At 39.3% G+C, this 12,820-nt stretch overlaps 1 protein-coding gene across 3 annotated transcripts in view; it reads right to left on the bottom strand.

Moving 5' to 3' along the window:
• The window catches only part of LOC119653909 (putative gustatory receptor 36a), a 60,714-nt gene extending 48,935 nt beyond the window's left edge, over nucleotides 1-11,779 (bottom strand). For 2 of the 3 annotated variants that reach the window (XM_038059054.1, XM_038059053.1), the window contains exon 1: nucleotides 10,755-11,779. In XM_038059054.1, coding sequence (XP_037914982.1) covers nucleotides 10,755-11,774 — 1,020 coding nt within the window. In that variant the 5' untranslated portion in view covers nucleotides 11,775-11,779. Of the gene's footprint in view, nucleotides 1-6,816; nucleotides 7,251-10,754 lie in introns of those variants that run through there. The other variant, XM_038059055.1, reaches the window with a different exon arrangement.
• Between the last annotated feature and the right edge of the window lie 1,041 nt (nucleotides 11,780-12,820).

Consider the following 12,820-nt stretch of genomic DNA (forward strand, 5'->3'; position numbering starts at 1 on the left):
AGGAGGAATCCCGATTTTAGAATTTACTGCGAAATGCATCGCATGATACTAGAATCTGTTTCGTCACTCGTATAAAAATGGAGCAAACTGAATTTTTCATTGGTATTCCAAAAGCCAAGTGTCCTATAGACGCTGATTAAACCCGAAAGGAATCTGATACCTAGGAATAATTTTATTTCTTTGACACTATCACTAGTATTCCAACGAAAAATTTATTTTTGGTAGTCACTAGTTTCTCGAACTCGTCATTGAATAGTAAATTAAAATAATGTATAGCCTCAGATTCCATCGGAATTACCTTTAAATACGACTATCTACGAAAAGATACGTCTTTTAGAATAAAACAGAATTATTTGACCAAACTGTGGAAAAAGTCGGTGATCTAGTACTGGACAACCAGGGTGGCATGACTTCTTCGCGTGTCGGAACCGTGATCTAAATGTGCAGTATTTCACGATCGTCCCGGTTGAATTACAATCGCAGAGTTGCATGCGACCAAGAACATGAATTGAGAATAATGACACGACCCACCGGGTCAACTATGAATAGCGCAAGTTAATCAGGCAAATAAGTAGCGAACGTTTTCTTCCATGTTTGTTTTCATCTACTCCTTCTTTTTGTTTTTGGGGGTTCAACTTCTTTAAAAATCTATATCTATATAAATCTATAATCTGGGGTGAAAGAATCGACACGCATATTAGGTAAAATTGTAGCGACGCTATACTGCACTTCAGTGTCTTCCTCCAAATAGCTTACCTATCTGTAGAAGTAATCATAGGGCATGGCTGATTGCTTCTCTATTACTCATGGAAAAAAACCTCGGATACTTTATAGGTGTAAAAATACTTGATTAAGTGTCATTTAACAACATCAGAATGCTTCTTCGTCTTTAGATGTCTTGGCGGTTACAACGTCAACCACTAAGGGTGGAAGATGTAGGCGGTGTATAGTTTAAACGAACCAACTTAATGAAATTTATCCTCACCGCCCATTAACGTGTCACGGATTTAGAATGGGATCCCGCATATAAGCGATTCTATGAAAGGTTCACATCCCGTTTCCTGTAGGTATTAACTTTTCCTCAAAGCTGTTTACCAAGCCGGGGATGGGGGTATATATAATCTGTTATATAACAAATGAATGTATTATATAACAAATCGCTGGATGTATCAGGTATAAAGGTTTTGTGTTCGACTTATGTGAGGAACTTTTTAAGCACGTTTTTCTTTTAGATAATAGATACAACTTCAAAAATCTGGAAAATACGGTGGATGCGGAAGCAATTCCAAGCCCAATCCATGCAAGTGTGCCATCGTTTTCATTAATTTGTGACACGGTGCATTGTTTTTCCCGCAATTTTATCCTGCAACTACGCTATAATAGTCACTGTTTATGGTTTTTCCTTCTCAAGATAATCCATGAATTTTATACCATGCGCATCCCAAAATACTGATGCCATAGCCTTGCCAGCCGACTGTTGCGTCTTTGCACGCTTTGTAATTGGTTCATCACGTGCAATACACCCAGATGACGATTGTTTCGATTCTGGTGTGCAATAATGGAGCCATGTTTCCCTTATTTTCGCATATCGATGCATAAATTCGAGTTTTTTATGGAGGAGGAGCTTCCAACACTGCTCAGAATCGTCAACTCGTTGTTGTTTTCGGTCGGTTGTGAGCTCGCGCGCGACCTACTTTGAAAAAAGCTTTCGCATACCCAAACATTCATGCATTATATGTCTAACACGTTCCTTTGATATCTTTCGAGCCTCAGCTATCCCGATCATCTTCCTTTGCGGTCATCCAAAATTATTTTGTGGACTTTTGTGATTTTTCCTCAGTAAAAGCCTCTTTTAGGCGTCTACTGCGTGCTTATTTCGCCTCGTTTAAACTTAGCAAACATCTTTTCAACGATTGATATTCCTAGTGGGTGAAGTCTAAATGGTGTTTATCAGCCTTGGCTTGAACATTATTTTTTCGCCAAAATGCTTTATTAACACACGGAATTCCTTTTATCCATTTTCATCAAACTAATAAAAGTTGCTTGACTCAAAATGCTCTATCCCACAAACTAATAGTCGGCCAGCTGTCAAATTTGTACACGCGTCTTTTGAAGGTTAGAGTTAAATCATGTCAATTGCATATTGAAGACATAAATATTATGCTCATACATATGTACATATGTACTGGCTGGTCGGTTTCGATCGCAGGGTGGAGACGATCTCCATCCTGAGTAGCAGTGGGACCAAAACTCGCGGTAGGAACCATTTTTCTCTATTTTTGTTTAATTCAAAACACGGCAACGGTATGAATTATTGTTCCAAAGCACTAGGTTCACAGCTAGACTGGTTTCAACTAATACAACTGAGTCCACCATCAACCGAAGAGTGGAGTGAGCTGCTATTCAAATTAGCGCGGCACCAGTAGATAGCGTGTGATGTGGGTGCACTTTCTATGACGATGACGCGACACCTTGTTAATAATAGTTGGATTGCATTCAAACATTAGAACTGTGTCTTATATTATCACTTAAACTGATGCCAAGTTTCGTACTTCTAGAATGAATTTAAGGGAGGAGGGGTTCAGGTAAATTTCTAGAATGTAGCAATATGCCATTATTAACTTTATTTGAGCAAATGTCGTAATGGCATGCATTTTTGGGACGAGATCTGTTTCACTTTTCGAGGCACATATTTTGACTCCTCGCTCCCTTGCCTTCCACCCAATATCAGAAATAAAATCATTTTCGAAAATGGTGTTGCCTTCGTTTTTGGAAATTGCTAGTCAAGTCGAACAACAGTCTTCATGACGAACAACAACTGTTGATCGGTAAGATCTATTAAATTCTGCAAATTATTGAAAATTCCACCCAAAAAATCGGAGATTCAAAGATCAGTCAAGAATACAAGTAGCCAGCCAGTAGAGCTACTGAAATATCTGAAAAGTGAAACTCACGACTGGAAATAGAACGAATCAAGGCTTTTACTTTAAGAACTGCTGAATGACAGGAATAAGACCCACGCTAAAAATATCACAGGATCAGAACTTCCACTTCAAGAGCTGTTGAATCATCGGAAAAGCGAAATACATGATTTGATAACATTGGAGCTTCCACTTCAAGGGCTGCCTAAACAACTAAAGAAAATGGTATATGAAATACAAACCTTCGAGGAAAAGCGTCTACTCGCTACTGCAATTTCCAAAGAACAGGACAGGTCGTGAAGCTGAACGCTCCCGACCGACAGGCTCGAACAAAATTGAAAATCGATCCCAATAAAGCAATATTTAATGTTACCTCTTCCAGTACAAGAAGAAACTCCGCAGTTTTTGCAGATATACCTAAGCAGAACAATGTCTGCTGGGTTCAGTTAGTATAATATGTATATATCATAATTTTTTTGTTTTCTTGATTAAATACTGTATGATATGTATTAGTATTAAACCATGTAACTTTACAGGAAAAGTAAGAATTCATTCGCTGCTAGTGCTACAATCCTTAGAATTGCGGAATGAAATTATTATATTTATGAGGTTTACTTCTTAGGCAGAGTAGCGTTCCCGTGCTTCGATATAGTTTCGAGTGTCATATAGTGAGATAACCCGAATTTAGAGTCTGCCAAAAGACGGGTGGGAGCAGATGTTACAAACAGCAACAGACAACCTTGATCTGCTTGAAAGAAAGAGAGATTGTGGGATTTTTGCTACACGTAATAACCACGGTTTACTTAGAAAAAATTCTTGAATTTATATTCAATTAGGTAACCTACACTTTTCATCAATCGTTCATTTGAAATTTGAATACTGTTGAAGTGCGAATGTAGTAAATATCTTGTCCGCTCTGATGCTTCGTAATAAAAACTAATGATAGCTTCCCGTAAAATAGGCAAATTGGAGATAAATATCGATAGGCACTTATTAAAGGGCGCTAAAAATTTTAGAACAAACAAAACAAGAAATTGTCCTATGTAGAAGCTAGTGTCCCTTTGAGGTTAATTCTTTAATGCTACCAATTGATTTCTAGCTTTCGTTAGTAGGCTTTGTCTAAATAGATGCGCACAAATCGTCTCGAAGCTCATCAATGCCGAAAATACAACATTCATATTACTCACTATTGCATAAACATTTTCCGTACAAATGGTGGGTGCCACCATACATATTGTAATATGCGAAACATTTACCACTAATCGTTAATAGAGTCATGAAAATGCAGTAAATTATTAACCATTTTGATTCATTACATGTTTGTTTTCTATATCGAATATGGAATGTAGTATTCCCAGTAATTTTGACTGAAAATAGACACAAGAAAGGAATGTCTACCCGAAACGATGTCTAACTTCCAACATGACATATGTTAAACTGAATTGCCACCCCTTCAATATTGAACACATACCTGAGTTTTTGCCAATCAAGTAATGGATCGAAAAACTGAATAAAGTTGAAGCAGTTAGGATGATTGATTGTGAAGGTGAGTGGAAGATGGTCCAACTTTTAATAGATTACTAGCCACTCCACTTTGTTATTTAGATAATATGCTGATTCCAAACCCAGCGAGAGGAGATTTAAAGTAATATATGAAATGCTATTTTCAGTAAATTTAAAGTGCCAGAAATCATTCATAAAGATAAAAAACTGGCCCTATATAAAGTTTTAAGGAGCAGCCTACACAAATTTGGAGGCTTTTGCTCTGCATAAAAACAAATATTTTAGAACAAAATATTGTATAACAAGTCGGAAACCGGATGCTTGGCGCTTCAGATATGAAAGGTTTTGTTATATAAGAATCTTTGTGTACGCAATGGCTCCAACAGGACAACGGCGACATTCACACACATAACGTCATAAATACCTCTCGATTTATTGGGGTCGTCCAATCACTTCGATACAATCGATTATCAACTATGGGTCCCAGACCCTTATCGTCATGAAGAACATTTTCTCCAACAATTAAAGCCCAGCTTGAATACATTTTAATGGAACTGTCCAATCACTTCATTTATGGATCCCAGACCTATAATGCCAGAGAAACATTTTCTCCCGTAAATATACCTGGATATACGAGTACCGTCCACTTTGCTCTATTTGTTCATTCTTATTAAAAACAAGAAAAAAATCTATTATAATCATATTTTTCGTTAGATTGTGCTAAGGACATTAATAATAATAATAATAATCGTTGGCGTAACAATCCATATTGGATCAGGGCCTTGGAGTGTGTTTAAGCACTTCATTCAAGACCGTAACGGTACACTACAGTACACTGTCGAGGCAATGTGGTCAGCATTGCGTTCGCCCGAGATGATTATCCTGATTTGACTCAGGTACTCATTCACAGCTGAGTCAACTGATATCCGATATCCAGTCATAACAAATTCCTTTGCCCCCCAGCGACATTTGAACCGCAACCTTCCACCGCAACAGCCCAGCGCTCTAACCACTTGAGCCATCCGGACACGCTAAGGACATTACCAAAGTTTTACTCTCTACCCACCGCCTACTCATCGTCTTCCTCGCTAGCGCTACTCCAGTCATCACACGCACCCCAAATTTTCGTTTTGTCAGATGCGTAAACCGTTTATCGGCAATCTGAACCGAATCGGGGTCAGTTACTACGTAGCGACCATTTCCTAGTATTTTACGTACATGGTACATTGCCTATTGCCTAGAATACTTTATTATTTATTTTTCGGTTGAGTAGTTGCGGAGATCGGGTCCGTGAAAGAGATTATCAATTTGAAATCCACCTTCTCCCCTTTTACATAAAATGTCAAAAAATGAGCTTTGGAGAGTACTAATCGAGACTTTTCATTTAATGCGCTACATGATTCTATTTCGCGAAAAAAATCACAACCCTCTTTTGAATGTAATTCGTACAACTATTCTATAAATTTCTGAATCCCTTAACCGCTCGGAATAACGATCTTCGCACACGGTTGTTGAGAGTCTTTAGAAGCAAGGTGGTGGACAATGGCAAACTTCTCACAATCGGGGATGACCCATCCCCAGATGCAATGAAACGTTCTAAATGATTAAACAATTATTAATTTGGCAACATCCCTATGCATGTGCAGCAAAAGCAATCGAGGAAATACTCCTCCTACCGAGATATCCGAAGAAACCACGGAGGACATACATGGCAAAGATGCGAGATCGAGCAGCGAATTGGACCTGCTGCCCACTGCGGAGTAGAAACTGGGATCTCTAGAGTTCAAGGCGGACAGTGCGGCAAAGGGAAGTCCCGTGTCCGGGGAGAAGAACTATACTTTGACATTGAAGAACAGCTCCGTTAATGGACCGAATGGCCAGCACTAAGGTAGAACAGATAAACCTTCACCATCCATACTGCACCTGCAATTATTGCAGGGGCAATTTCCCAGGATTTCCAAGATTCATTGTCTGTAAGAAGGAGGTACATATGCACGCAATTTGGGATTCCTCTTGCGAAAAACCTAAAGCTTGTATCAATTTTTAACTCAATTAAAAATAAAACGTCTTACAGATAATATGAAAGAAAGACTAAAAATTGTCTTTTTTTGCATTATAAAATAGGCCGAAAAAACGGCAAACATAACTGAAGAAATGTATTACAGAGTTTTTCATTGGAAGCCAGGGGAAAACCAGGAAGCGGTCGTAACATTGGGATACTTTCCAGGAGAAGACCCTAGATCTCAGCGGAATTAGTCGTTAGACTGGTGAAGTCCTGCGGATAGAAGACACTACTAGTTGCCCTCGTCTGCAATACCAAAGAACATAAGCAGACGGCATGAATGAATATGACCAAGAAGGAATGGGAATTCATAAATAAAACAGAAATGACTTAATTTTTAGACAATTTTTTTAATCTCCTTCAAAAGAGCATCCATTTGAAGCAGTACACGGGTGCCAGCTTTCCGCCCAATCGTCCATACACCGCTGGTCTTGAGGTCCCTCGTCACTGTTTTTGGCTCCGCCCCTCCTTCGAAGCGCCACACGCACAGTTTTTGAACAGTCTCCATGGCAAACATGTAAACCCACGTCTCATCACCAATAATTATGCATTTCATAAAAGCCGGGCCATTCTTCGCCGGGATGAGACACATCTCTTACGCAAAATCTCCACCACAATGTGCTAAGCGGCTCCATATTCAATGCCAAGGTCATTAATTTAATCCTTGGAAATACCGCGTAATTACACTCACCCATTTAAAATCTGTATATCACTCGTATACCGGACGCCCAGCAGAGCAGAAAGATGGAAATGATGCGTTGGCACTGAAATGTTGAGATGTACGTCAGTGAAGGTGGTACCAGTTTAAAACACAAATTCAGGTATCAAAGGTTTTGTGTATTTCATTGATAGAGACATTTGAGTGTGCATTTGTCCCATTAGTACCTAGCACGTAATATATGAATATATTATGTGAGAAAATCCACGTTCAGTATTGAATTTGTAAATAAGCGACAACTTTGACCTATTATAACTTAGTAATAGTGCGATTTTCACCACCACCACCACTCAGTGGTATCATGCTCTATGTTATACTCTATATTGTTAGAAAATTTCGTGGTGCTAGAGGAGTGGGCTTAAGGAGGGTTTTGCAGTCAATTACCAAAAATTATCATATATAAGTATGCTATTACTAACTTTATTTGAATAGATATCGGTATGGAGGGTATTTCAGAGCCAAGGCACCATATAGTTAGTGGCAGCTTCTTGGCTTTTTTTTCAGAATTTTCGGTTATGTAGTTTCTGAGAATGGGTCCGTTTAATAAATTATCACTTTCTACCCCCCGCACTCCCAACTTTTCCTTTTTTGTTTTACACAAAGCCTTAAAAAACGAAAAATAACCGCTTCCGCCAGGCGCGGTTCATTTGAATTTAAAATATTCGATACTTTTTTATCACAAGGTATATTATAGAGAACACACCAACATTCGTGACCCGCTGCAGGCAAGTGGTGCTGGACATGACTCTAGGGAATACTGTTATGAATGGGCTGGTCAAGAATAGGTAGATGGCAGATGAATATCTATCGGACTATAGAATAATAAGATTCCACACAGGTGGCAAGTCTGAAGTGGAGAAAAAAGTAAAGAATCTCAATCTCGTCAAAAGATATACCGTGGTGGACCAGAAGAATAGCCAGAATGAGAACAGAGATTCCAACATTCTTGAACCGAGCGAAGCAAACCACACTGGCCGTGAGTTCTCGGGGCGAGATGGATGTATTAATTGATGCTATAGAAACCAATGAAATAGTACTGTGTGTGATTTTGGATGTCGCAATATGGTTGCCATTCACCTGTTAATGGGTTGTACCGCGTCAACCACGACTATGGCCATCCTTCGTGGTTTCCTGAAATGCGTTTCAGCTCTGAAAAACTTGCATTCCTCTCCGTCTGTTCTGCGCCACTCGTCAGCTATCTTGAGATAGTGAATTCTATCATTACAGGACGGGTAGCTGTTGTCAAATTCCCTCTCGAAATCGATAAAGAGCAGGTAGCGCCAAGACCTAAACGGATCCGTAAGGTATTGATGGGGTCAATGCAGCAGGATACGGAGTGGAAACCAGTCTCCTCTCAGTCGATCTAGCATTCGAGATATTCCTTGATGTTTTTTAGGATTATTTTAATTATTATCTTTACGGCGGCAAAGAGCACGTAGAAACTCCTCCAATCGTCGCAATCAGAACGGGTGCCCATTTTCGAAATTTCACGGAATCTTAACGATCATCCATTCTTCCACACTCTGAGGAAGGTTTTGGATTCCCAACATTTTCTTATAGGTGAAAGTAGCAAATCTGTAAAGACTGCAGGAACAGCGATGAATAGCTCTATAAGGAGCCAGTAAGGTCCAACTCTTTTCCTCGGTGCGAGTGCATTAATAGCCGAGATAATTTCTCTTCTGTTTGGAATGTCACGGTGACTAGTCATTTCATCCAAAAGGGGATATGGTTAAGAACGATAGTGAAGGGTTCCTTTCACCTCTTGTGTGTTTCTGCATCACGTGCCCAGCAAGGTGGCCCACTTTAACATTCACATCACATCACCCTCAGGAAGTCTCTACTGAAGTGAACTCAATTCCTTATGGAAAGTTCCATGTATTCGTAATGGCCGGAATCTCGTAGTCAGTATCAGGTCCGAAACCGACTTCCAAGTAATAAGGACGCACCTTGGAATTACCAACATTGGATTCATGCTTGATTTCATCAGTGTGGTAAAAGTGATAGAGGAGCTCTTCAGAATTGCACGATCTAATCTTACTTAACCCTAGAATACCCAACTTGTGACACTGGAGCTCTCGCTCGTGTTAGAGGAAACGAGCATTCTAGGGTTAACCATCACCATGTCGAAGAGCACATTCCAAAAAAAACTTATGTCCAGATACGGTCGTTACTAGTAAGTTCGACCTTATATGAGGTCGGAAATAAAGTTTCAAAATCTGCAACTTGCCAGCCCACAAACTTCTATCGCTTTTGAATGCATAATTCGCACCTCACACTGCATTTAGATTATAATTACTCGTCCCTCTTCCTTTCTTTGACGGAGTTGAAGTATTATAAAGGCGGCGATTTTTTCTTTAGAAATTAAAATGCCTATGGCACCTACACTTTTACCGGGTCCACAGTGCTGGGAGACTTAAGAATGAAAAGAAGTACATCATCGACACCGAAGTGAAGATGGCTTTTAACCGTCGATTATTGGAAGACTCATGCGGGAAATGGCGAAACGGCAAGAAATAGGGGCACTGACATCAATCGTTAAAAACTTGGACAGGAAAAGAAGAATAGGGATCACACACTCTGTGACTTCATCGGATCTTAAAAAAAAAACGATAAAAGGGTTGAACGACATAGTGCCATCTAAGAACTACATAGCACAAACGAAAAGACTGATTCCGGTATGCTGGGGGGAACACAAGTTAGAAGCAGAAACGGCGAGGAGAAATAATAAGAAGAGCACAACGCCTAACTATATTATAGCACCGCACATCACAGGGGGAAGACATAGTATCACATAGGGCATCTCTATCATCTCTGTTCTGGAGGTGACGAAAGTTCAGATCCTGATTTAAATTTTAATTTTTATTAATTTTCCAGCAATTTGTCAATTTTTCTAACTTTTCATTCGATGGTTTCACCTTTTTAGTCTCGTAATCGAATGACAATCGCATATTGGTTTAAGAAATATTCAATCATCTAGATTCTTTTAAATGAAACGAATTGAATCCAGAGCTTATAATACCTTTAAAGTATTCAGGTTGTTTGCATTTTCGCAGTTTGTATCTTTTTGCATTTGTTGCCGTTGCCCGGTGCTCTTACACACATTGGCTAAAGGACACGCGAAATTTTGTTCATGACGTGACAGGGCCTGAAGTGTTCAAAAGAACCTCCCGCACTTTCCTGAGCCCCGTTAGCACAGAGGCGTGCAAGCGTGTGCCGACAGGGCACAGGACCTTTTTCCATTTCTTTAGGGCTTAAGGATGGTTCTACTCCCTTGGTCAATGTTTGGTTTATCCAACAAGGATAGTATATAAGCCTTATTCAATAATATTGTGTACCCTTAGATTAAAGGCGGAACTGGCTGAAATTGTCATCTCCTCCAACGGGTTATTCATTTTCAAGCATTATCTTACAATTGTTTGGAAGATTTGCAGATGAAACCACTTTGGGAAAAAATATTACAGGGTTAGTGTGAACTGTTATTTACCCTTCTCTTTCGTTCTACAAATACTTAAATCATAATTACCAAATATTCTATTAAACATTCACTTACACTTCTCTCTAGCCTCTCATCCGCAGCCTGAATCTGGAGATATTTTCTATTCAGATTATCCTGTTCCGCAGTCGGAATTCTGATGACCAAATCAGATGCATAAATGAGGAGGAAAACTTCGAAAAGGAGGAAAAACAATCCGTAAAATATTACCGAAACAAGAAAAGCGTTCTTTTGGTCAACGGTGATCATCAAGGAATAGAAAAGGAACCATTTTGAAATCACTTCTAAAAAGTAATTGACCATGGAAATTAGTTTTTGAAAGCGAAATACTCCCTGTACCTCAACACATAAATTGTATAAGTTCGATTTCAAAATCGCAATGTTATCTATTGCATCACTAATGTCACAACACCTTTGCATGCTTGGTTCCTTATTGCAATGCAAAACAATCAAAGTCTTCGATAGTTGCTCATCGAGGAGTTTGTTCATTCGCCACAAATATAGTAATGCTATATAGAAAAGGTTAATCGCGGAAACAACCATTTGGAGTAAAATCCCGGAAAATATAACTGAAGGCACAAAATTTGACATTTTCTGCATTTTCAGCATAAACATCACACACACAGAGCATAGAAGATTGCTGTAAGGACACCATATTTTAAAGACCACAAGTCGTAGAAAGTGCATATCATAAAAGTCCTGCGTCGTCAAAATGGTAACATGGTTGACCAACTTAATGTATGTACTCAAGAGTGACGCAACTTGATGTCGGTAGATAAGATTCAGGAACACTGTAGCGATTATAGTCAAGAGTGTCGCATATGAATTAATAAACAAAATGACCATCGCCAGGATCCGCTGATTGATATATTCTACCTTATCCGAACTTAGGGAAATGAATGGAATAATTCCAATTATAAGCAAGTTCGAAAATACACAGTACGCAATAGAGGAATATGACACGGTCACTTCGAGGGTTGAAAAATTGATAGTAACAGAGGACAAGCCTAGGACTTTCAGGGAGTAATATATGTAAATGAGGATCACGCGCATTATTTTTTTTGTAAACTGGGACATGGTGGCTCGAGCCATAAATGTAAACTGAACACTGAGCTTCATTCAGATCAAATGAAAGCAGTAACCCATCTGCGAATAGTAATTACTGGTAAGTGTTTAATTAATAATAATTAGGTATCACGCATTTCATGATGAAGTTTTTCCTTCATTAGACAGAGAGATTCGTATAAAGTATATGTCCATTGACGTCAGATATTCATTATAAAATTAAATTGACATTCTCCTCGGCTCAAGTATGTTTGGAAACTCAACATTCTCAACAAATTTGTGTATTTTACCGCCGCACACATAATTGAAACTTTGTTGGTGATGGCCAAAATTGCCTTCCCAATTGACTGTTGTCAATTATGAATAATTGAATTGAATGAATTGATAACAAAATTGAAAAGTTGTTGAATTTCAGCAGCATAGACACCCCGGTTGTTTGGAATTTGTAAACAAAGCTTGTCGATTGCAAACCGAAATGGCGAATTGAGATACGCACAAATATATGCTTGTAGTCTTGCACTTCTGGCATGCGATGCACTGTCTGGCCCATGAATTAACGTCCTTGTTCATAACTAAACGGTTCGTTGTCCGAATGTCTGGATGCGCTAAATCGTGAACGGCGTGAAATACTTCCTTTCAGAAATCGCCAGAATATATGGCCTTGGTATCTTGTCTGAGGTCTCGCAGTATATACTGGATGTTGAGCCGAAGATAAGGAACTCCCTGAATATGTATTTGCAGGTGGTCCTCAAGCTCTGAAGAACTTTGTCGTCCTTCTACGCCTGGACGATTGCCAGAAAATCGATGGTGGCGCAGATCTTGACCTGTGCAACACGTGACAAAGCATTAGCAACCACGTTAAGTACTAGGCCGGCCTCAAGGAGACATTGAAAAATGCACTCAAGGTACGCCAAATGTTTGGACTCAGAGGAAGACGCGATCAGAACATCATCCAAATATACGAAACAGAAGTGGAGATTTCGCAGCACAGAGTGGATGAATCTTTGAAAGGTTTACGCCACGTTACACGGTCCAAAAGTCATCCTAGTGAACTCATA

Source organism: Hermetia illucens, chromosome 4 (assembly GCF_905115235.1).
Source record: "Hermetia illucens chromosome 4, iHerIll2.2.curated.20191125, whole genome shotgun sequence".
Lineage (NCBI taxonomy): Eukaryota > Metazoa > Arthropoda > Insecta > Diptera > Stratiomyidae > Hermetia > Hermetia illucens.